The sequence below is a fragment of the Myzus persicae genome, unplaced genomic scaffold (genome assembly GCF_001856785.1).
Source record: "Myzus persicae strain clone G006 unplaced genomic scaffold, MPER_G0061.0, whole genome shotgun sequence".
NCBI classification, from domain to species: domain Eukaryota; kingdom Metazoa; phylum Arthropoda; class Insecta; order Hemiptera; family Aphididae; genus Myzus; species Myzus persicae.
The window spans coordinates 626,189-653,528 of record NW_019101783.1 but is presented as its reverse complement, the minus strand read 5'-3'; the positions used below and the strand labels follow the sequence as shown (position 1 = coordinate 653,528).

General features: G+C 33.4%; 1 protein-coding gene across 4 annotated transcripts in view; it reads left to right on the top strand.

Annotated features, from left to right (window-relative positions):
• The first annotated feature begins 346 nt into the window (after positions 1-346).
• LOC111030397 (transcriptional enhancer factor TEF-1) overlaps positions 347-27,340 on the top strand; it is a 76,026-nt gene continuing 49,032 nt past the window's right edge. For 2 of the 4 annotated variants that reach the window (XM_022309862.1, XM_022309860.1), the window contains exons 1-2: positions 891-1,204; positions 12,094-12,148. In XM_022309862.1, coding sequence (XP_022165554.1) covers positions 12,130-12,148 — 19 coding nt within the window. In that variant the 5' untranslated portion in view covers positions 891-1,204; positions 12,094-12,129. Of the gene's footprint in view, positions 472-890; positions 1,205-12,093; positions 12,149-27,340 lie in introns of those variants that run through there. The other 2 variants (XM_022309863.1, XM_022309859.1) reach the window with 2 other exon arrangements.

Genomic DNA, 27,340 nt, shown 5'->3' with positions numbered 1-27,340 from the left:
GACAGTGTCGTTGGCGTGCGGTGGGGGTATATAACACTATAAGCTGCGGTGACCGTTGGACCCGCACGCCCGCCGCCGCCTCCCCCACCGCGGGCTTGGTGCGTCACGCGATGCGCGCGCCGCTCCGGTACGTTGTCCGGATTCTTTTCGCCATTCTTGGCATTCCACAAACAGAGCGCGGCTTCGTGTTTACTAGTTGAATACTGTGCGTAAAAATTGGACGTCCGCACCAGGCCGGGGCCAACGACACACGCACGCACGCACGCACGCACGCACGCACGCCATACGATAGCACTCACGTACTGTTTTTTTTTTTTTTTTAAGCGATTTAACGACGTACATATTATTATTTTTAATATTATAAATTATAATCGTATATAATTATTTTATTAATATAATATTATAATTGAATACACGAGACGACGACGACGACGACGACCATCACTACAACACCGCCACCACCGGTACGGGGTAAGTGTTTTTTTTTTTTAAATAACAATTTTTTCAATTTTTTCAAATTTTTCAAATTTGCCGCCTTTCGGAATTTGTCTTGTGGTTTGAGCCCGATCTAACGGCAGCAAGACGACGACGGTGGTTCGAGTTTGCCAGCGGCGCAGGGCTTCACCCTCTGAGCAAAAGCCGGTAGGGGTTTCGCTGAAAATACCGCGCCAGAAAATTTTACTTTTGGCGGTGGGCTTTTTCTTTGCACGGCGTGCGCTGCTCGTTGGGGTTTCACGATTTTCGTAATTTTCATAACGGTCGCCGGGAGCCGGGAGGACGTGTGTTGTATTACAGTATTCACCGCGGCGCGTGTCGTAATAACAATAATAATAATAATTCTGCCGCCGCCGCCTCCGTAACCGCCGCCGCCGTCGTCGCGGGAACAGCCGCGCGGCAGTCTCCGTCCGTTCGCCGCCGTCTTATCATCATTGTCGTGCCCGCCTTTTTTCGTAGTCGCCGCCGCCGCCTCTTCCGTCTCGTCGACGACGAGTGTGTGTGTGTGTAGTACGTGTTTTTGCGTGTTTGTCGCGTGCGATTTTTTCGCCGCGTCTTGTTCTGCGTCCCGAAAAACAATTTTTCGCCGATCGTGTGAGATTAACCGTTGTGGCTCGTATCCAGCTCGTGGGAAAGAGAACAAAAAATTCAAATATTCCTGTGGCGAAAACTCACTTGCCCTCAAAGGACGCGCACTGTCGTCGTCCAGGTAAGAGCGGGAGCGCCCCGTGATTTCATAAAATAACGGTCATTGCGCGCTAAAACGCCGCCGCCACAACCACCCACCCCCCCGCAAACAGACCAGCCAATTCGGCTTGTATTCGCGTTGGTTTTTTATTATTAGGTATTATTACTATTATTACTGTATTGCTGCTGCTGTAAACCGCAAAGTACAGCGTTTGTGTTTAATCGTCATGCAAAGGTACTAGGAAAGCTTCTGGTAGACCTTTGGCGGGTCAGTCTACTGCCGACTGGTCGCTTTTATTTATTTTTTTTTCGAGGGTAGAATAGAGGGACAAAAAACGATTCGCTTTTGTCACAACCGTCTCCTATATTGCCCGGTCATTGGACCGTTTTTAACCGTTTACCCGGAAAAAAGCTCGATCCAGGACGATTGGCGATAGTGTATTGGCGTTGCACAAAAAAATATCCGACGGTTTTATAGGTACAAGTGTACTACGCGTCCCTCGCGTATTGTATTTCGGTGGTGTAGTGTTTATTCCGTCGTAGGTAGTCGCGAGGGATGTTTTAGAAACGCATCTTGACGCGTGTTGTTGAATTTTAAAAAATCTCCTTCCCGCCGACTTAGGTATATGAACAGCGGTGTTGTGACATGAGATTCGAGCTCTGAACTGTACGTTTAATGGTTGTCCGTCTGTAATTCCGTCGCGTACATATCCTTAGGGTTTTAATCTTGTTTCTCAATCGTAAGAGACAATAGAAAAAAATTAGACTACCAAAATATTTGTTAACCATTGTCTCAAATTCATGATTTGTAGTTAAGTTGTATTTAATCAATCAAACGGTAAATTTAGTTTGCTTCACCTTTTGAAATAGTATGCAGTGAACATTGTAGGACAGTAGGTTCTTGGTACTTATTAATTGGTTTAAACTTTTAACTTATATACACATATTAAGACATTTGTGTGCGTTGATAGTAGTCGCTTTTTGTCACGACAGCCGTACTCCGCTGTTTATTTTTATATTAACCGTTGACAAATTTGTTCTGCTCCTGGATAATATAGACTTTATTATGCGTTATGCTTAACAATCTTGTAATCCAATTGTATTCGATCCAGTATTTAATGTTTTTAATTGATATTGTGACGTTCTGATATAGAGCTAGTAAACTAAAAAAATATTCTGTAAATACATCGTAAAGTAATATGTTTGACCACTTTGATTCATTGTTAGGAAATCCATTTGTGAGGAAAAATGTTATAAATTCTTGAATTATCGATTAATTATTTCCTTTTAATATCACCCCAAACCTTTTTTCTATTCTTATTAACTCTAAATCAGAAATAATTATAAATCAAATCGTAGCCTTTATATTGGAGCCTGGCTTTATCATTTCATCTTATTAAATATATATTGTATTAATTATCAAAATTTGATTGTTTAGTTGTTATTTTCTATAATTGTTGGGTACACAAAACTACTAATAATAAAAAAATCTTTTTTTTAGTTTGTCCACTTTTCATTATGGCTGTTGCTTGTAGCACATTGGATACAACTTTCAAATTCTGTAAAATTAAAAAATAAAATATCAAAGCAAAACTATTTGAACATTTTACCAATTTAGTATAATATATACGAAATATTTATATTACCTCCAATTTATTATTATTATATTATAAATGTTTAAACTTCAATATATTTCAATAAATGTTCATAACATAATCCATAATATTATATTGAATTATCAGAAGAATGCTAGTATCTTTATTTTTTTATTATAATTTTCCCCTTGAAGTTTTATACCACTAAAATGTATTCAAAAATGAAAATCAATACTTTAAGTGAACAGGGATAATTATAATTTTTTGTAGTTTTCGAAGTCAATTTGCTAGAAGTGAATATAACAACTAGGTAATTACAATGAGTAGCCTATTTCTTTTTATTGATAATATTACTCTTAAGTATTTCATTTTACTTGTTCGAAAAAGTCTATTTTTTATATAATTACTACTATTGTTTTTAGAAAACGTACATTTTATGATTATTGCACTAGTACTTACTCGAAGTGGTTTTGTTGTGAACAAAAATTTAGTTAATGACTAATAAATCCAACTCTATGCTAAACGACCGTTTTGACAGGCATGGTCATTAGTCGTGTTGCTACACGCGTGCAAAAAGATTAAATAAAGTAAAGTTGATTCATTTTGTCAGTGTGTTAATTTCGGATTTGTTGAAAAACATATGACAGTCAACGAATATACAAATATACAATCTATATAGGGACGACTGATTAGTAATTAAGCAACTAAAATCTATTTGTTCATTTAATAAAACTATACGTTTTAAGTTTTAACTATCCAACACATTAAGGCAAGTTTCAAAGTATTATATTCAATATTAATCCGGGAAAAATAATTCATTTTTTCTATCCGCCATACGTTAATAGATCAAAAATATCAATATTCATTAGATTATTTTGATTCTAACTACCTACTTGATTTATAATTTTGCTCTTAAAACATATTTTTAAACGATAGTATGACTAATAATTACCCTACTAATGACCAATGACAAATTACGGTGTACTATCAGACATAATGAAGTTGACGATTTCTAAAATAAAGTGTATTGAGAAATAATTACTACAGGTGGATTGTCTTACATATTTGACGATTTATCGAATAACTTATGTATAACCAAGATGTTTTAATTTTGAGAATTTTAATATTGAACTTTTTCTGATAATCTAATTAAAATTTTATCTTGCTTATAGTATTAAAACGCATTAAAATATGATTAATTTATAAAAAAATGTCATTGAGGTATTGGCGAGGGTATTGGACTCATCTATATTTATTTTCTTCCAACTTATGGAGGTATTGTAAAGTCCTCAAGACTAGATGCAAAATAAACTTTGTTGTTCTTATCGAAGTTCTTATCATCCTCGGTTCATATAGACTGATCAACAAAGTCTCCGAACGTAAACCTTTTAATCATACTATTATAATTTATGATAAAGATATACCGTACAGTACCTATTAATTTACTAAAATTATATTAATAATTTTCTTTTTACAATAATGAAAGTATGTCGAACAGTGTAAAAATTACCTACCCACAAATTCAATATAGTATATCCTGTAAAAATTGTATAGTGGATTTAACTGCAGGAAGTAGCTTTAAGAATATTTTATTCCTGCAGTCTTGACGCGTATTTAATTTTATATTAACATGATTAATTGTCTTATTTTAATGTGTTTCGACTACCGACCTTACTTTTTGCGTGACTATCATGCGTCTTTTGAGATGCTTTATTTTAAATTAAGGGTGTGTTTTTACTATCTTGATTGTTATTCAGAAAACCTTGAGTTAAGTGAACTTCGAGTCATACCATTGCGGTTTAAAGTAAATTTCGTCATGTTTTTCTGCAGTTAAAGTAACTATATACCGCGTCTAATATTTATCACAATGTATAACTGTTAGATTAACACGTACTTATTATAAAATATATTTTCGACTGTATATAGTTATAAGATGTTGGGGGTTTCAATTGCATTTTTTTTTTACTATTTCCATTTATTCTTATTTTAATTGTTTTTTTCGTGACGTCCTGTGGTTTTACATTTTTAGATTGTGTATTTTATCGCCACCAACGCGTTATGACTTATGTTTATAAAATAAAGCAAATAAGCTTTGTTCAAATTAATTACATAATACTTATTAGTTATTAGTCATTGTTACTTTTCAAAAGTACCTGTACCTATATGAATTTAATATTAAATATTGATTTTAAGTGAAATACTTGTCTTATATTATTATATACCTAGTTTGTAAATGTCGGAAGTTAATACAATATAATTTGCATTTTTTCGTATTTAGTGGTTTTAGGTTTAAGAAAGACAATATTCCTGTAACACAGCATTATAAACTTTATATAATGTAGTCGTTTTTAACTTAAGAGCTCAAAAAAAAGTTTCGACCAAGGGTTCGTTTCTTTTGTTGAACAATAGACAATCAACAAATTTGGATATTTCTTTATGGAATTGTGGTAACTTTTTGAGTTTGTTTGACGGAAATTGTAACCAACATTCAAACTTAATCATTTTTATTTTTTAATGTAGTGAAAAATGATTGAAAAATATACAAAGAAGATACAATTTGAAATTAAATTATTATCTTATACTGATTTCATAATAAGTTTATCCGTTCTTTGTTTTATCTTCGGTTTCTTGGCCACCCTCCCCGTTGATTAAATATTCCAAATTTTAGACGATTCGTTTTACGAAGAATAATTATGACAACTTTAACCACCGCGTGCCACCTACACACCAAAATCTCGAATCAATTACCTCGGGTGCTCAGTTGTTTTCGACCGAATCGTGTGTTCGACGGCTGCTGGTTATAAATGTGGCTTTTTTCACACTTTGGTTTACGTTTATTATTTCGTGTTTCATATATTATATTATGTGCATAACCGTACTAATAAAATAATATTCCGAACTGGCGGTACATTATAATATGACGTGGATAAAATAATATATTCCGCGCACACGCATTGGTGTAAATATAAATATAGTTCCCCCACAATAATTTACTTAAATCAGTTTGCGCTCTTAAATGTGCCTATTTAAATAATAATATTATATTGTATATTGTATATTATTATTATTATTATATTGTATAATAATGAAGCTAAACCATACGCCATACGGTATCCCCTTGAGTATACGGTTTGCGAGCGTAGATCGATGGAACGCCGCGCCGTGATGACTGACGAAGGTGCACGTCGGCGTCATCAGGTTTTTTATTATTATTATTTTAATTAAAAACCCATATGTATTTGCAATTTCTTCGGAACGAGTGACGACGACTAACGTACGTTGTTGTCGCGTTCGTCCTCCACTGATTTGAAAACTTAGAGTATCGTTCTTCGTAATTCCATTTTTGTATCTTTTTTTGGGATGTGTGCGCCAATCTTTCACAAGTCCGCCTGTTCTTGTTTTACATAACCTAATTTATAGTTAATATTCAGTCCATTAATATAACATCTGAGACACCAAGTATGAAGTTGGCACTATCGACCAAATATATATTTTTTTGTGTAGTTTTCATGATTTACTGTTGCCAATCCAATGACTAATTAAAGTTGGTAATTATCTATTATTGTATTATAGTAATATAAATATTATTATTATAAAGTGACGCCAATTCATTTGATAAAATAACGTTTCTATCGACTATAATATTACAGTAGGTAATAAGTTATGACTAAAAAACAAACATGAAATTAAAACTTAAAATGGTGTATTGTGAATTTCTCAGAATAATATGTAAACACGAACCGAGTGTTCTAAGCCAACGATGCGTATTGTTGATAAAATTAGTTTTGCCAAGTGCGGTCAATATACGTAATATATGCGTGTTGTACTTGTGGTGAGCAAAAATAGCTGTAATCATTATTATATATAGATACTTACCTCTATTCATCTATTATTTTCACTACAGTTTTATGCGTTTATATGCTGCCGTGTGCTGACCATAACAGAAGTTCAAGATTCCAAATTGTAGAACACTATGATATATATGTATTATCAATACTATAAGCTCGTACCCGAGATTTAGATAATAATAATTAAACGTGTGTTTGTTAAATTTAATCATAATTATTACGATATAGTTCAGTCAAAACCTAGTAACATAAATATTCAGCCACAGTTTGGTTATCATGGTTTTTTTTTAAAATTATTTTTCGATAGCCACCTTTTATACATTTTTATTAATTTCATTCGATCGTCCTATCTGCAATGATATATATACATATCTTTATCTAATTGCATAAAACAATTATTGATTTAACGATTCACTAAAATTTAATGGATCAATCATGGAACAGTAAGTCATGAGTCATGGTCATTTGCTATTTTTAAGTCATTCACTATTGATTCATTAAGTATTCAGTGATTAATTTAAAATTAGTGACTGTTAATGCGTACCGGAAAAAAATTAGATATAATTATTTTTATTCAGTACTCAATTATATATTTCTCAAACCCACTTATATATAGATACCTAAATATAAATAAATACAAAGGTTTTCAAGTTTTTCAATCGCATTGCCGTAAATTTTTTTTCCACTTGTAGATAATTTGAATCGCGTCAATCCAAACATAACCTATTATATATGATCCAGCGCGCGTTATTTACGTTTTACCGTGGCTTATAGAATATATTATTATGCGTATTGTTCCAGGAGTGGAGAAAGAAAATATATTGTTGGAAGTACCTCCTATACACGGAATATGGTCTGTTTTTTTCTATTTATTTACCTTATTTAATTTAAAAATCATTTTAAAAAAAGCCAAAGAAAAGCCACTCAGTGGGTATTTTTAACGCGAGTGTAAGAGCGCCAGGGAGGAAGGCGAAGAAAAAAACTCAAGTCGATCGTCGTTGTTGTTAAAAGGTCACAAAATTGAAAATACACGCCGATAAACCTCGGTAATGTGTTTAATAATAATGAATTGTGTATCGAAGTGTGTGCGCGCACACTATATATGGGTATACTATTCACCCGATTTCAAACAACTCCCAATGACCCCGATAACCCAATTATTGCTCAATACGCGGTATTTTACTTGGATTCAACGTGCGTTTGTTTGTATGTACCGAGTGGTGCTTCTGAACAGAACAATAAAAGCCTCGCTATTTTTCGTTTGGTAGGCATTTCTTTTTTTCGGACCAATTAATCCGTACTATTTTACCTGCGGGATTCGTAGTTTTCAGCTATAGACACTTATTCTGTTGCCCCGATACTTTTTGGTACCGGAACACGATATCATTATTCTCAACATAACGACAGCCGGATGTATGCACTTCAAAGTTGTTGCAAGTGTATTATTGTCGATACGCATTTTTATCTTTGGAATACCTAACCTACCTACCTATACTGAGTGATTTTTTATATCACACAACACTCAATATTTTGCAAAGTGTTGACTTTTTTGAATGACAACATTCAATTTTAATTTCATATTTAAAAGTAGAATATTTTTCTGAGTATATTTCGATACTTAATAATCAAATTTCGGACGAGTAGCTTAAAAATTATGAGTTTATAACTTAGAACTCATAAACTACTAGTCCTTTAAACTCAATTTTTACGTATTGAAATACTAAGGAAAATATTCCGCTCTGAAACATGAAATTGTCAATGTTGCCATTCAAAAAATAAAAAACTTCATAAAAAAATAATCTTGTTAAAAAAAAATATATTGTCACGTCTTAAGAGTTAAGACTATGTGTAATCAAAATATTTTTAAAAAAAGTCAATATTTTGCGAAATAATAAGTGTTGCATGATAAATGTATTTCACTGTATAATAGTGAATCGCTGTGATTGCACGTCAACGAGATACTCGTTTTATGAACAGAAAAAAAAACAATTCTTCACGAACGTAAAAGTGTAAAACGGTATTCTGTATTTATGTTATTTTGTACCTATACTCGGTGTATGCCTCGATGGTTGGCGGTATTGAAACCGTACTCACCATCCGTGTTCATTATTTTATTATCTAGACTTAAAATCTAAGATAATTTATTTTAAAGAAAATATTAGACGTTCAAAATATTAGTCGCAGATGACGATTTCCGTTACTTTATATATATTTACAATATATTTACATCGATTACGTAATTTAATTACTCTCGAATACGATAGTTTTACCGAACGGTTATAACATTGTATAATATTTAAAAAATAATTCTAAAATAATATTATACCTTACAACATTTAAATATTATTCATTACTAAAACTGGTTTTTCTTCGTTCGAATATAACCGATGAGTAAAACACAGTTGAGTTGTGTGTACTATAGTAGTAATTCTGTAAGAGTACGAAGTGTAAGTTTTGACTTATATAGCTGTCTATACTCTATAGCGTCCAGGGGTTGTGTATTTTTCGCTATTGCAGAATAACAGAAAAACTGTTGTGGTGGTCTTGGTGGATAAATTATATCGTGTCCATTACTATATAATCCTACATAAAAAAGCTCAAGCATATTATCATTTATCAACCCCTCACGGATCGTTTAATATTTTTTTTTTATTGATATTTATAATATATTTTATGTTATATATATTTATTTTTTATAATCATTTTTTTTTTTTTTAAGAAAAATTACACATAAATTATTGGCGCTGTGACTATATGGATACTGCAGTGTATTCGAACAATGTTTTTAGTGTAGAGTAAAAAAAAAAACAATGTGAAATGCCTTCGTTCGTCGCAGATGACAAAACATGAATATTCGTTTTATATAATATTATACTACACGCGCGTGTGTATCGACGCGAATGATATTGCTAGCACACTAGTATGTTGGCAAAGTCTCGCGACGATGATAAAATGCACCGTGAGTGTACAGTGTACACGCTGCATGCGTGGCGCATCGTCGTCGTGATTCATTGCGACGTTGGATTTAAAATTAACAACCTCTGCCGGGCGGCGACCATATAATAATATAGTCTCGGTCGTGTGTGTTCATTTTAGCTTATGGGGGAAAAAAACCGCATAAAATAAAGTAGGTATATAACATGACATAATAATATTATGGTGCACATGACGAACTCTGCGAACAGGTGGCGGACGCACCACGCACTATAATAAACATACGATAATTGTAATATTAATATTATGTTTTGCGATCTGAATTGAAAAACCTATTTCCTCCGCTACTAGATTGTACATAGCAAATGTACCGTAAAACGATGACCTCTCGGTACACCATTATGACGATCGGGTTTACTATAAATTATTGCTACAGTGCGTATATTCGTTGTACCTATATAATATGTATCATTGTAATGTGATGATATTGTTTTTGGCCTTTTTCGTATCCCTTACAACCCCAAAAGTCCGTCTACCGTTTGTTTTGAATAAAATCGCGTTTAAATAATAATTATACAAATATAAGACAAACGAGCTAAGTCATCGACAAGAAATATTTATCACTTTAATAATAATATTATATAGTATTTTATAGAATAAAAAAAATTATATACAAATACACGTGTTCCGTACATATTTCAGCCACGTCGAAAATATTAATTATTATCTAACGCCAAACGGAATAATAATTAATGTCGTGTATACGCGAAATAGAGTTCGTCGATTAACATTTCCATTGCGTAATTCGTACGTTTCCTATGGCCGATTAATTTATTTAAAGTGCGTTATTACTATTATTAAAAAAGTCAGATTCCTTAAAATTCAAAACCACTATTTGCAGCTTACATTTTTCATAAGTCTCAGTTAAGCACCTGTTTATCTAATACTTGATTAGTCATCACTCATCATAGTATTTATTATATATATATATTAATATTTAGCAATGAATGTTAAAATAAATTCGTATCGTGCTTTAAAACGCTCTACAGTTATAATACAAGTGTATAATGTACGAGTAGAGTAAAATAATGGTAATAATAACTGTGCTAATCTTATACGTGTAATCTACATCGTAATATAGAAAAATGTAACGAAGAAATATTGTCTATATTTCAATTTACTTTTTATTATCACAGCATAATATAGTTGCTGGTTCATATATTCAATATTTTGCCATACTGATATTTGTTTTTTTTTTAAGAAGTTTGGTGTTATAGGATGTTTGACGAGGCTATTAGTTTTTCATCATAGAATTTAACAATTTAATATTCACTCGTGAGGTCAGTTTTTCGAGTAATAAACACGTTAATATACCTGTGATCCTTAATATTTATCATACGGCTCTATTTCAATATTATAATATTATTTAATAATGCGAGAACGTTTAAAAACGAACCCTTTATCGCGTTTATATATTTTCGAAAACGTTTATTTATTTTGTATTTATGGTTTGTGTTTAGAGGTAGTCTGTACTGTACATGGTGGTAGCTTTTGTGCATACAGTTTAATTAAATTCATTCTGTAGGTACTAGGAAGTAGGTATCCTAATCCTTCTGGATTCCGAATGTTTGTAAAATTTGGTCACGTAGTATAATATAATTGAATATTTGGATATTAATATGAAAATCAATTCTATTTCTGGTTATTTTAATAATATAGTATAATATATTAATATTGTACTTCTATGGGTTATTAAAAGTAATAATATCCTCCTATTGTATTATTTCATATTAGTAAATATATATTTTAATTTATAACTCCGTTTAATAGGCCGCTGTGTAGTTGTCTTGAGTGGCTGAGTAGTATTGTTGACCAGTTGGGTATGAACCAAATTGGATTGTTATATTATAATACTATTTTGTATTAAAAATCTGGTAACAGGAATAATGTTTTTGAATACTAATAATGATGAATGTTTTTATACCCGCAGTTGTCTAAAATGTGTGAAGGAAATATAAAACCTATATATAGGGGTGTATATATACTATACAGACATATGTATAAATCAGTTGAAATATGTGTACGACTGAGATCCAGAAAGCCCTCTGATCATTAGCGTTTCGTCTGCTAAAATGCGATTCGCTAACTAATAATATCTTTATGGTCGGTTGCCAACAATCAAAACGGCGATGATCCCCTCGCGGTCTAGCATAACGGCAGTTGAAAACGTTTCGTAAACATTTGATTTCGCGGGGTTTTTTTCGTAAAATAATACTATAGTATGTTTTATAAAACAAGTTTTACATCATACGTAATAATATTTAAAACTGACATTTGAAATTTTGAATCTAATAGACGTGGTGATTCACTCATTGACCACTCATTGCGACCGTAGTATAGATTATTCATCTCCGTTACACTCCGTACATAAAAATACTTATATATTATATATATTTATTGTATGTATTTTACTTACCTAATAATGTGATTTATATGACTGTAATTAATTTTATTATTTTTTGTTTTGTTATCAGGTCTGATATTCAACTGTCGAAATTGCTCCTTACCATATGATGGGAGTAACTGAAGGTGAGTCATTTTTTGAACACTCGTAAGTCATAAACTCATAACCAATTTACGATTACCAGCTTAAGTTATAACCGAAACCCGTTGCGCTTAGCAAATAAAAACTTATATGTTTATTAACATTATTCGAAATTAAATATCACTTACAACACTACAAAATATATATTATATTATGTATATTATTCTTATGTTGCATAGACATGGTGATTAATTAATAAATAATACATATTTGTATTAAGAACTTTTGTTTGGTGATAACTTAAACCTGAATCGTTATAATTGCTTTGATATAAAAAAATTGCTTGAACATCATAGATACGCGCAATAATTATTTTTTTGTACTAAAGTTCGCCGGTAAACGGTTGGTGTAATAAATTAATAATAATTGCACGGTTTCAATAAACGTTTAGGTGCCTTTAATATAAACATACTGTAGAGAGATTCGAAATAAAAATAAATAAAACGAGGGGCCTAATTCACTTAAAAACATTTAACTCTTCGTCACACACATGCATTGTTTCCACCCCGTTTGTCGAACAATACATAAAAAATGTTAAACTTTCCCCACATCCTATATAATATATGTATACATCTGATTGTTTTTTACCACCCTCTCGACGCCGAGTGTATATTTCTCGCCCGAAATCTCATATCCCACGATCGATTGAGCGAAATATGTGTACAGTGTGTGTTCGGCGCCCACTACTACAAATAACTCTCTACATCCGTCGGCCGTCCCTTCATTTATGATAAATCGTTAATATATATTAACAACGACAGATCGTCTCGTCCCCCTTTTCGCAATAATGAGATTGGCAATTTGTCGTGGCTAAAAATTTGTTTTTCCACTCGACCTAACCAGAAATAGAAATCGTACTATGTAGTATGTTCTACTGTATACAGTATACACTATATACGTGTATACAGTATAATGATATTATTATGCGTGTATGCATTAAACGTGACGTGTGACGTCATTAACGGAATCAATAACATCGTGAGCACTGCAATCGTAATGACAGCTATTAGCCAATGTGTTATGATAATAATTATTATGAGAGTATTGAAAATTTGAAGTGTACCAGAAAATAATAAGGTGAAGGGCAAACAACAAATTGTGTTTAAATATTTATTTAGTCATTATTATAACGTATAAAAATTAAAAATTAAACAAAACTATAGTTAATAGTCCTGAAACAATCGTCAGAATGCAGTTATTAAGTTTTAACTAGTCAATATTAAAATAATTGGTACATATTTTTATATTGAGTCTACCGATATTGGTAGCCGGAATAATGTGGTATAAGAATAAATGATCGTAGTTATAAAAAGTTTCCATTTTTGATTTGTTAGGGTATTTTTTAAATTGAACTCTAAGCTTTCCTTAAACTACATGGATATGATTATGTTTTGTTAAGTGTGTGCGAGTCCCTTTTTCGTGTAACAGTTGTTCATACAATAATATATCTTCGAAGCAAATTTTCGCTACACCGAAACGATCGTATTTTCCATGATGTAACAAAAACGAAAAAGCGTTATAATTTTGACCCTCTGCAAAAATCGCTGACTATACTAGTGTCCGCCCTATACGCGGCGCGCTTCGTTTATAGCCATCTGCTGCCCGGTACTTTGTTATTTTTATTACTGGTAAATTGCAAAACAAAAAATCGGATTTGTCATCCTATTAATGGATTGAAATTCTTCAAACGTATACACAATGAAAACTCTCGTTTTTATAGTCTCACGGTGTATATAAGTGTGGTTTTTCATTTTAACAACCGGCTTTTTTTATTACTAAACGCATTTATCTGTATAATATTATGTATGTGTATATACCTACACATAAAATACTGGAAATAATATTCCAAATACCTGTAATGACATTAGGAATTATATGAGTATTAGGCATATTTTTATAAATATTTATCAATTTTAATTTCTATCAATAATAACCGTTTCCAATTGCGGCATTTGCCATTAAACAACGCACCGATTCAAGGACATGCCGAATGCCTGCAATATTATATACTCTTCAGAACTTTAGTTCTCGTTGAGTTATTTGGTTGTGTGCGATTTCGAAATTTCTATATACATGAAAAAATGTCAATTAAAAATTAAATTATGAAATGGAATTATAATTTTAGTATTGTGCATTGTCATGTAGTAAGTATAGGTAATATATGTATTATTAAAAATGTATAACAGTTTAGTAGGTAGTATAGGAAACCTAGCTAATTAGTAACTACTATTGGAGTTTTTCTGGATAATATTTCCTACTGGAATCGTCTAATTGACAAAAAAAATGTTGAATTTTATACTACGGTATACGTTAATCGTCGTCATTATCCCTATACACATAATAACTGGTTATTCATTGTTGTTGATTAGGGTTGGGTGCTGTCAATTTTTTTTCAATACATTATAAATGGTCGTCTATATCGATTTTAATTGCTTCCACTCCGCCACCGCCTCATAATGCCGTCGTCGTGCGACCACTCTAAATTAACTTGAGTCCAAAAAGTAAAAATTCTGATTTGTTTACTAACGCATAGGTAATCAGCATAAGTAATAATGACTGGGTTGTGAATATAATTGCGTAAATAAAATAAAAATATATACAATGCGTTGTGGAAAAGGCTATTTTTTCCACCGTCATTTTATTGTTACTAATTGTTACACATTCATATCATTGTGTAAAGTTGGTTGATTATTTCTTATATCAAATACCAATATGGTAATCTTAACTATTGTAATTTTTGAACTTTGCCTACATATAATAAATTCGCATTAAAGATCACTCTCTATGTGCTCGGATGGATACCCGATAACAACAACTTATAATTATTATACAACTATGTTAATGTATGATCAATAATCAGATCGTTAATTTTTTACCAGTTCGTATTTTATGACGAATAATAATATATTTAATAACAATATGATACACAAGACCTCGCTGAACAAAGCATACTATAAAATTACTGTCAATATAGCCGATTTGTTTATGATGTTTTAATAATATTATATTAATATTATGTTATTAAGTATTTAAAAACTCTTTACATCCACATTTTTGTGTCTCGTTCGGAAACACACTCTGCTACCTATAACGTTACAAATTTTAATTTCACGAATATTTTTTCCCACGTTTCGTTGTTTTTCATTCATCAACGTTCCCTAAGGAATCAGTTGAAACGCCGTCGCTGCTGCTGCTGCTACTGTGTATCAATACCGACAAAAACGCGACTTACTCTGCTGACGAAAAATGGAGGTTAATGAACACTGGGGGATTTTTTTCAACTCTTCCCGGGTGGGGCATTAATGAAGAAGTAACAAAAAAAAAAACAAACAAAATATTAAAATAAAATTACAACAAAGACAAAAGGAAACGCGAAGACAATGAACTTGGTGATTTGTTTAACAACTTCCGAACAATATCATATGATGTGAGGAGTGTACATAAATCCCGTCGGCTCGCGCACACGCGTGCGATATATATTGTGTATATTGTATATGTATGTGTAATGTATATATATATATTGTGCTGTCAATAATAATAATAATAATAATAATAAACAACGCACTGGCTGTATATAGCAATAATAATCGTCATAACGTGTGACTATACGGAATTTGTCGCGTGGACATGTCGAGAATTAATAAATAATAACAAAGGGTGGGTGGGGGAAGTCGTGTTGGAGTTCATTTTTCTCGTTCTACACACACGCTAACGCGCTATTGTAATTTCAAATTACCTCTCGTACGATCCGATCGGATGGGAATTTTAAATTTCATATTTCGGTCTATACACGCAAACAAACACACAGACGCGCGCTCAATCGTCGCATTATATAATAGTAATAAATAATAATATAAACGTATACCTACGTACATCATCGCCATCGAGAGAGAAGTACATACTTGTAGCTTTCATGGGGTACGATAGTCGTATATATTCGGACCCTTCTCGTCTAAATACCGTTCGAGTGCTGCCCCGAATTTCCAAACTAAAACGTATTTATACTGCCCGAAACACTACGACGAGGGGCTCTTGAGTGTGTTCGAGTAGTACACGTATTGTATAATATTATATACTCGGTCTCTCCCGCATGGACAGTCTGCAGTCCTCGTTTCCACCAATGTTCGTCGCTACAATCTGAGAAATAACAATAAAAATAATAATCATATTATTGTGTAGTAATATGATTTTATACAAAACTACTATTGAATAAGATATTATCGTATATTATTACGAAAGAAACAATCATAATATTTTATTTTCGCAAAACGATCAAAATCTTATTATAATAATTTCGGTTATCTATCTATTTTAATAATATGATGATAATATATGTGTCACACAAATACTATGAAGTTATAATATTACACTGTTTAATATATTATTATATATTATATATAATATACAGGGTAATTATTGAAAGAGTAAACACCCGTAGTTTTGTAAAGTTTTAACGGTTTTGGATATGCTTTTTGTAGATAATTTGAAACAATTGAAGCCATTTTAAAACAACATTTCTGGAAATAAATTACACTTTTTACTAACTATAATTGTTATCATTTTTTAAGTAAAAAATTCGGAAGTAGAATATTTTACTGAGAGTTTTTATGTACTAATCGAATTTCAAACCGGTAGTTAATTAGTTATATAGCATAGATATATATTATATTTATTGTTTTGGTGATCGGTGTGGATTACTGGAGTGGAACATAGGTATCACGCTAGATGTTGGTCCACTGGTCTGTGTCTGTTCTAAACTCCAAATACTTGCAATAGTTAAAACTTTTGTCACCTAACTGTAGTTATAACTAATCTTCTACTCCTTCAAAGTTTGGTTTTTATAAGTTGAAATTCTCACTTACTAAAATCTATGCTGTCTATATCATTTATAAAAATAAAAAACTTCAAAAATGATAACGATTGAAAATATTAAAAACGTATTGTTATGGCTTTACTTAAAAGTTCAAATTATTTAAAAAAATATTTACTAAAACGATAAAAAATGTTGTTTACTGTTTACATTTAACGAAATGTGTGATATACATTATGTATATGCAGAAACGGTGATTTATCAGTACCTATCTAAATACAATTATTTATAGACATAGTATTGTACTATTGTAGGTGTTATAGTGTTGTACCCAATGGTTACTAGTTACCACCATGATAGTGCTTTAACAATTAATTTTATTCGTTCGATTTACATTTTACATAACACCAGTCTAGATATCGACAAGCGACGAGAGTCTTTATCGTTTTTATTTTCTATATAATCGTGTATCATAGTAAAATTCTTTATTACATTGATAAATTACAGATTAGTGTTTTTTTCTAATTTTGTTCAACAGTTTGGACAACTGTTTGTGTAACATGTAATATGCGTAATATTATCATGAACTGTATTATGAAAATGATATTTATTTTTTTAATGCGTTTATTAGGTAGCCACTATTGATATTATTAATTAATCCTGATTAGACCATATTAATGTTTATTATATTATAGAATTCGTTCAATAATCTTCAATCTTTTAGCAATTTATGTAACAATAATATTATTATATCGTAATAGCGAATTAGTCGAATAGCTAATAGTAATATAGTTTAATTGTGAGCGCTTAATAATAAAACAATAATAATCTTGTTTTTTATCCGTTAATAAAAGATTACGAGTACCTACATTATTGTCTTAACCCATAGCAGTCCCGTATATAATAATAAGATAATGAAAAAACTACCGACTGTATACGCGCGTTTGTAAAGGAAATCTCCACCGACTACACTTGAAGTCCACCGCGGGCGAAGAGTGGCGGGGAAACGTAAAAAGTTTCTGAACTCAATCTTAAGTTTCAGCGTGTATATATGTATATTGTATATATATATATAATCCAATGAAAGTTGTTAAATGCATGGCATTTCGTCTGTTTAAAATATCGTTTTTTAATGGGCAAAAGTTTTTCAGCGCGTGGATGATATCTGTTGGTTGTTTTTCGGATTTCGTATATAGCCCATTAAGCGTCCAGGGTCAACCCGGATGATTGATGCAGCATGCAAACGGAGTCGGCAACTGTCACTAATGTTTAGATACGGCGTGTTAAAATAATAATAATAATAATAATAAAAAAAATAATTTACATCCAATTTAAATCCGTTAAACTCTCGCCAGTTCGGCATCGAATGACAGAAGCACTTTTGATCGCTCTCAATTAGTTTGTACATTTGATTATTATTATGATCATTATTATCGTCTTTAATTCGATACTTTTTTTCACGACCGTGGGTGACTGCTGTTTCGCTTCGAGTTTCCATAAAAACGGGTTTCCCGCGCGGATCAGTGCGAATAACCCGCGACATTTAGTTTTTGTCATTTTTTCCTCCTTTTTATTTATTTTTTATTTACGATCACTCGGGCTTAACGATCTGTAAACTCCGGTTTGTCGGATACGATAATCTCTTCTCGTTTTCTCTCTCTCTCTATCTCTCTTATATACACACACACACACACACACACACACACACACACACACAAAATCTCGTTCCCCTACCCGCTCGCCACTCCCACTAGCTATATATTTTTCCGGGAAATCGATGAACTTACGCGCCTTTATAGTTTATACATGTATAAAAAATAAATAAAATGGGGATTCACCCGACCGCGTTTTCCGGACGACAAAATTGCTTGTAATTGTTTACTATTGTAAACTTATTAGCAATGAATAATATATATATACATCTTTTTTTCTTTTATTCTTCTACGCGCGGTGTATTTAGGTGCTCTGTTGTTAGGACTTCTAGTCACGATTTATTTTAATTGCATTATAAATCCGAGGACTTGTCGGCTCATGATTATTTTTTTGTGTATGAGTATAAATGTTTTTTCTTTTTTATGATTTTGTGGTCTACCGGCTTTCCCGGTTCCTTGGTGTGCGGAGTTACGGGATCACGGTATTAATAAAATGTTGTCCAAGAAGTTTATCGGGGATTTAGAAGCGATTTCTCGCGTTATGTACTTTTCCGCCACGCACACATAATAATATTATGTACCTATATATATATTATTTATAGACACCGGATAAAAACGTTTACCGGGTATACACTATTCACTTATATATACATATAGCATATAACTTACGAACGTTGAATTTTCAATCTTTCGGCTTTATATGTAGTGCGATTTTCCTGCTAGCAATCATGAATTTAATTTACGAAAATAACTCGTTAAAACCGAAACTTGTTTATTACAGTGTGATGATGTTGGCAATTTTGGCAAATTTTTTTGTTGACATTTATTTTTATATTGTTATTGAATTGTTTGTTTCGTTATTCGCATAGATTTTATTAATGGTGGTTTGGCTACCCGATTATGATTTAAAAATCAAATCTTTATTGTGTACAAAAGAATCACAATTTAATATACTATGCAGATTTATAGCGTAACAAATTATTATATTTTATAGTGCGCGTGTGTGTACAGTATGTGTAAATGTGTAATTGACAAGCCGATGACACAAAGAATCACGGACCGTTATTAATCATTCCAATGAAATCGTTGCTGAAAATGGTTATTTGATATTTTGTTTATCACCATTTTGAAAGTGAATACTATTTTTTATACCTGGCAACGACTTTATTTCTTTTTGTGTGGAACCATTTTCATTCTCACTATCGGATTTCATAAGATAATAACATTGTTCGAACGAACAAGCGTATGGGGAGGGGGAGGGGTCGTGTAAGAAACATTTTACATAAATGAATAGCAAAGACTTTGTTGATCATACTGTGTAGTATTCACAAAAATATTAATATTATGATATAATACTATAATAGTATTATAATATTTATAACATTAAGTTTTGTTCATAAATTTATAATACATTGTACCTGTGCTAGAGTATTGTAATCGTGATTCGTTCGGCCAGAATACTCGTCGACGGAGGAATTAGTATACATGTTATTGAATCATTAAATAATAAATAACATTAAAAAAATGTTATTGTTATTTTCTTTTAATAACAATTAGAAAAACTGACTTATCCGTCAGCCGTATAATATTATAATTGTGTGATGTGTGATGCGCATGCGCTTTTTTCTTTTTTTCTCTGTCCGCCCGACCCGACCGGTTTGTCGAGAGGAGGACTTGTTCCGGACTGGAACCGGCAATTAAATCCAAAAAGAGCACTGTTTGATTTTTTTTCTTCTTCTTTTCGAGATGTAGATAGACGTTTCTGTGCGCGCGTGTGTAAAGTGTGCGTTTAGATCGCGTGACCCGCAGTCTGCCGAAGAAACTGCCGTTTGACTCGAACTATGACTCATGTGGGTTACCATCATGAGGCTACTATAAGGTCTGTCCCGAATTAACCTCAATTCTCGTTGATTGAATCCCATTATAAAAGCGTACAGCATAAGTCGAAGTACATGCGTGGTACGAATATCGATTGTAATTTATTATAATTTTATAATCTGTACACGAGCGTTTGTTAATTTTTGAGTGCTCGAGCTACGAGACGAACGATATCAGTTTTGCATATTTTATGCGTGTTTTTGAACCTCTAGTGATTTTAGAAAATAAAATCATTTCTTCGCATATGTCGAAAACATATGCAACTTTGCAGAACAATATGATTGCAATTTAAGAATTTCGCACGTCAACTTGTGATATTTACGTCGCACGGGAAATAATTATTATAACACTGAAAGGTGGATTTTGTTTTATTAAGTACAAAAAATGCACGCACAAATATCTTCCGAGCGACTTTATAAGAAGCTTAACAATAATTCTTCGCAAAGTAAAGAGCGTCTCGTCATACTGGTATATATAGATGTTATACCTGCGCAGTCTTCTGCCCCGCAAATACAACACCCACATAATCATATTATCGTATTCCATTTAAAATTTCTTAAATACACAATTGTCTGCAGTGTTCAAAATATTATTATATAATGACGCGCGAGTGGTGTTGAAAATTCCAAAATTTTCTAAATGACTCGTCTGTGTCGTTAAGCTAATTATATTTTCGAAGAAACGGAAATTAATGGAGTCAAATTAATTCCACAGTCCGACGATGACGAAACGACGGTGCTGGCGTAGGTGGTGAAATGACAAATGTATAAAACGACATTAAGCCGGTAAACATAATATACGGTGTTTATATTTTCGGAAATACCGGTGTCGCGGCAACAAAGATCGCGCTCTCCCGGCCTCGGCTAAAAACGTGTTATCATGGGCTACTCGTCTAATTTCTATTATTAAAACAATAATTGATGTATGCTATTGTATCACAACTAATCACGAAAGAAAAATAATTTCCGCCGGGACCCGGATTAACCGTCTCTTCGCGTCGCCGCATATATACAAATATCTAAATAATGTTATATATAAATAATAAATATATATAAACAAATCATTTGAAGAAATGAAGACCATCACGTGTGAGTACTAAGTACTAAGTACTTGTGTTATAATGATAATAATAATAATAATAAAAATAATAACATTAATAATAAATATTATTTACTCACGTCCGACGTGGCGGTGCAGCGCGATTGTCAGGTCCACCGTGGACGACGCACCCGCTCCGACGCCCCGCGTGACAACGACGACGGAGATAATCCTGCGCGCAAAGACGCAGCGACGGCGACGACAAGAAAGAGGAGCCACACCATTAATACCACCGCCGCGTGTGTATTCATATAGAAGCCGTTTAAAACCCCGTGCGGATCGATAGCGTTTTACAACAAAAGACCTCCTCCGCTCGTCGTCTCGTTCCATCGCGTCCCGCCGCCAGTCGTGCCTCTGCAGTGTGCTCGTCTCACCGCCGTTCGCGTCCTGGTCCGGGGGTGAGTCCCGCGTGTGGTGAGCGGGTGGGTGGAGTGGGATCCCGAGTAAACGGCGGACCCGGTGCCCGTCCGGTGGTGGGGATGGGTGAGCGGTAAGGTGGTCGCCTAAAGGGATTGCCCGTCCGTCCGTCCGACGATGCGGAAAAACGGGATCGCGTCGGCTGCGCAGAGTACTCTCTCACTCTATTTCCCTTTTTCTCTGCTTGTGCATGCCCGACTCTGTGTATCTCCGCCCGCAACCGCCGTTTTCTCTTTTGCCTCTCTCTCGGTCTCTCTCTCTCTCTCTCTCTCTCTCTCTCTCTCTCTCTCTCTCTCTCTCTCTCTCTCTCTCTCTCTCTCTCTCTCTCTCTCTCTCTCTCTCTCTCTCTCTCTCTCTCTCTCTCTCTCTCTCTCTCTCTCTCTCTCTCTCTCTCTCTCTCTCTCTCTCTCTCTCTCTCTCCGTCGTCTCGTCAAAGGGTATTTGTACGTAGTGTGTAAGTGCGCTCGTGTGTGTGTGTAGCTTAGAGTGTAAAGCTCGCTCGACCCACCACCTGCGCCTCTTCCTCGTCGGTGGAAAGACTGTGCAATGTGGGAGGACTGTACGGCGGCGACACTTTTCCGACAGTAAAACCATCGGACCGTGTTTATCAAAGGCCATATAAGCGCTTTAATACCGCCGCGCCGCCCAAGTTAAAACGGACGGTCAGCGTCAGCGGACAAAGCATATACGACGGCGGCGCGTTACCATGACGATAAAAGGACCCCGGAAATGTCCAGCGATTATTATTATTATTATTATTATTATAGCGAGAGAGGAATTGAGAGAGAGAGACAATTGGTGATAGGGAGTGCAGGCAGACGAAGAAGAAAGAAATTGTCGTCGTGTCCGAAATAGGACGAAAAAATATATAAATAACGTAAATACGCCGTTTATGTGTGTGTGGGAGGTCGAATGTTTACAGCGGGGAATAATGCGTCCCTCCCGGGGCTGTCGTCACACGGTGTTGGTGGGCGGAAAGTTGTCGTCCATTCTTCCTTCGGGGTACTGTCGACCGTTCTGGTTGTTCTTATCCGATCGGACGATATTATCAATAATAAAACGTCGACCAACATCATTGGTGTCTTCCGTCTCTAGTCTCTACCCACATTTCTGAACGATTAATTATTGTCGCGCCGCTATATTAATTAACGTTGTCGACTATAGGCGGTGGTTTTCCAACGATTATCTCCAGCTTTTTTACACAATAAATAATAATGTATTATGTCCACCAAGTGGGCCCCTGTATATTATGTACGTATTATATACATATAATAATTAATAACGGATTCAACCGTGACTGGTTACGATACCGAATCCTTTTACGGATTTATAAGCGTGTTTTATAGTTGTAGTAATAATATTGTGTGTGTGTGTGTGTGTGTGTGTGTGTGTGTGTGTGTGTGTGTGCACACGCGCGTGCCGTCGTAATTTTATATTATTATTATTATTATTATTATTATTATTATTATTATTATTATTATTATTATCATGCGGTTTTCGCTCAACCGAATTCCGAGATCGGCGCAAGTTATTCCCTGTTATACTTACCACCTTAAAGTAGCTCTTGTATATAGTTGCTGTATTGTGCAGCGGCGTTTTATTCGCGCAAAAGCATTCTGCTCGGCTATACCGATAATAACCGTTTCGAAATCAAAAAGCTCCGTGTCGTTGTTTTTATTTTTATCGCACTGTTGGGCGAACAAAACGTGTAAGCAGTAGGTAAAGATTAAAGGGTAATAGTCGTATAATATACTTACGTGTCGCACCGTATTTCTTAAAACCGGGCGATCGTTATCATACACGTAACTCGGATACTCTGCAGTACTTTTAGCGTCGACTTTCAATGTTGACCGCGCGTTATTATTGTGTGCGAAAATTTACTGTTAATGTGGATACATAATGAACAAATAGTGAGTAATATTATTTTGTACAAAAATAAAGTGGCCGGAACGTAAAATGTTAGGAAATCCTAATTTAAAATAAAATATTTTAAATTACTTATCAGCATTGATTTGAAATTTTTTTGTCGGTTATTTTATTAGCTTACTCAATAAGTAATAACGTATGCGTTTGGAAATTAAACCGTTGACAAATATTATATTTTAAGGTGTAAAATTGTCAATTATAAATATATGAAAATAAGTTATTGTAAAATCTGAAAATACTATTCCAAAGTAACACGGTTCATACAAATACAGTTCCGAATGAATAATTTTCTAACTTTGTATGCACGCCCATCGATTACACGATAACAGACAAAATAATTCAAACTGAACATGGTCTGTTATAGCTCTTTATATAGCTTTTATTAAAAATTTAGAATTAAGAATATCATATATATTACATACTTATATACTCAATAATCAAGGCAGGATTAAGAGTTCTTTTGATATACCCAGGGGCCGACATTTGGTTGTGACTTGTTGAATCGAAAATAAATACAGTCAATAGGTATATTATGCGTGTTTGCCGAGTGATGTACTCGGCGTATAATACTAGAATGATTAATGATACATAATAATATAAAAAGTTCACTGGAAATATATAAATAGGTTGCCATTATACTACAACAATATATGTTTGCTCGGTGGCTAATTATTTGAGTAATTTAGTAGCATACTTTAATAACACCGTATGGCATTGTATGTTTATGTATATATATGTACAATATAATTGTATAATAATAATACGTCGAAAAGTTCGACACACACGCATAACATCAAAAGCGTTATTCCAGTTCGAGGACCTCGACGGTGATGTGCTCGGAGGGTAGGTCGATATAATTTATGTGGTAGTGGTTGTGACGCTGATAATTTTTCAGTTGTGTACGCGCGCCATGTGCATAATATTATGATGTAAAAAATAATGGAGAGCGGAAGGGCTGTCGAACGGGATAAGTCACTTATATCGTAGATATCTGGAATATTTCCACGAAATATGGGCTATTGGCTGACCACAAAGAAAATGTATATGAAAAAAAAACAGCATTATAAATATAACCGCTTCTTTGGACCAAGGTCCTCGCGAGAAGCTCTCCTCCGCAGCGTGCCTTAATCCGAACGCGTTCAAGTATTCCTATACATTGCACACATAAACACACAATATATATATTATACTACAGAAACTTAACTGCGGTTTTATATAGAACGTCCTTGGGTGTTTTTTTAATATATATTTTTTATTGGCACAGCGGTCAATTATTGTGCGGCGGACCATGTAATTCTTTTTACTGTATACGAGGAAATCGTGACTTGGCCACTTCGGGCAAACTTCGGTTTTCGTTTGACTGTAGATGTTATTTAACGTTGTGTATACCTATATGACGCATATAATTGTATAAAATAATAAATTCATAAGGTAACTAGCAGAGCCGATATTATTTTAATATATACATATAGGCAGTTGTGCTACCGTTTGTGTTTGCATCGCATTTACTTTACGCTACCGTTATAATATGACACTATATTATAATATACAATAAACACAAAAATGTATTAAAACTGTAGACGTCAAAACCATTTTTGTCTTCTGCTCTCGCGGTGTAATAACTATATAACCTTATAATTTACACCATTATAATATTATATCTATTAAAACGAATAACTATTTTGTCCAACGCAATGAACAAAACGGCAAGTCAAACTCTTCGTGTAGCCGAATGCCCGAATGTCGACAGACACGACGTCTTCTCTCGCCCTCTGTGGTACAAAATATATAATCGTTTTGTTTTCGACGTCGAGGGAGAGTTGTTATAGAACTAATGGGACTTTACATTTCGCGCTCGACTATACGGTTTTCGTAATTATATAATACTACGCGTGTGTTTATATATATATATATATATATGTATATATATAACACTCTTATAAACCCGTACATCCCTCGTTTTATAATATATTATATTGCGTCTTCGCGGTCGAAAAGAATGACATGCCGAATTTATGAATGGGCGTCGCCCGCACCCTCAACAACCGTTTTGCTCTTTAAAACGACTCCTCACGTTTCGAGGTGTAAAACCACGATTTCAACCCTCTTTCTTTTTTTTCTTTTCTTTGGAAGACCGTATAATTTTTTAATATGTATAAAGTAGAGAGGTATCCCGTGCTTAGGTTTTTTTTTTCGTTTATTTTCGATGGAGGGAGAAACGTATTTTTATGCTGGAGCGCAATATAATAAAGTAATTATTATAACGTCGAAAATAACATTCTATTAAATGCGGTCCCTAATCAAATTATTATTTATTTTTTTAATTTTGCCACACGAACCTTAAAAAATATACATCAACATTAGTATTACTTGAAATTCCGTTTATTTATTTCGTGTTCTTATTATTTATAGGGTCGTATTAAAAATAAAAATGATATTATACGGAATATAAATGTTTATCAAGGACAAATAAAAAATAACTTTTAACACGATAGGTACATATAATGTATAATTTAAAAAAAGTGTAAAGTAAGACAAACAATTTCAAACTGTACCTACACACGTTTTATATTTTTACATAAAAATGTCCTTCGTTTCAAATACGCGCGATAAAATCTAATAACTGCATTATTATTATTATTCGTGTGTATTAGAAATTTTTGTTGTGACTCGTTATTTGTATAATAAACATTGTTTTAACCTTACATTGATTAAAAGTTAACGCCCAACGCTATTCGCAGCAGTCGCAGTACTACCCGTGTGCTTGTGCCAACGGGCGGTGGAGTCCGTCGGTAATCTTACACATTATACATTATTATTACTATTACTATAATGTAGACACATTATTTTATTAATCTCGTGGGAATTAATTTTATTTTGTGCTTTTGATGGACTATCGGTCCCCCGCTCGTTTCCAGCAACATACGAACACAATCATTTATATTAGGCCCTAAATATATATTTTACATATAGGTACGCACTGCGTGTAAAAATCTGCACGAATAGTAGGTATTTTACAATTTAAAATACCTCAATCGTATTATATTGTATGCGTATAGTTATAAGAACTGTTTCTCGTACGATACAGTTTAATATAAATACCTATTATATATTATTTGTATCGTATAATAATGTGGTGTAGTGCACTATATACATTATTGCGTTAGCAACGAACAAAAATAAAATGCATAAAATATCACGTCGCCGTGTGTGTCGTACAATCGCGGTAGTAATACCGAAGACGTCATAATTCCTGCGTATGGCCCATAGTATATACCTATATATATTATTATTATGTGCAGATCGTGTGGGCTCCGCGCACGGTATCCAATGACTGTTGCTCAGGTATTTGACTCTTATCGGTGACATGTATTTTCGCGTTGTTTCATTACGTT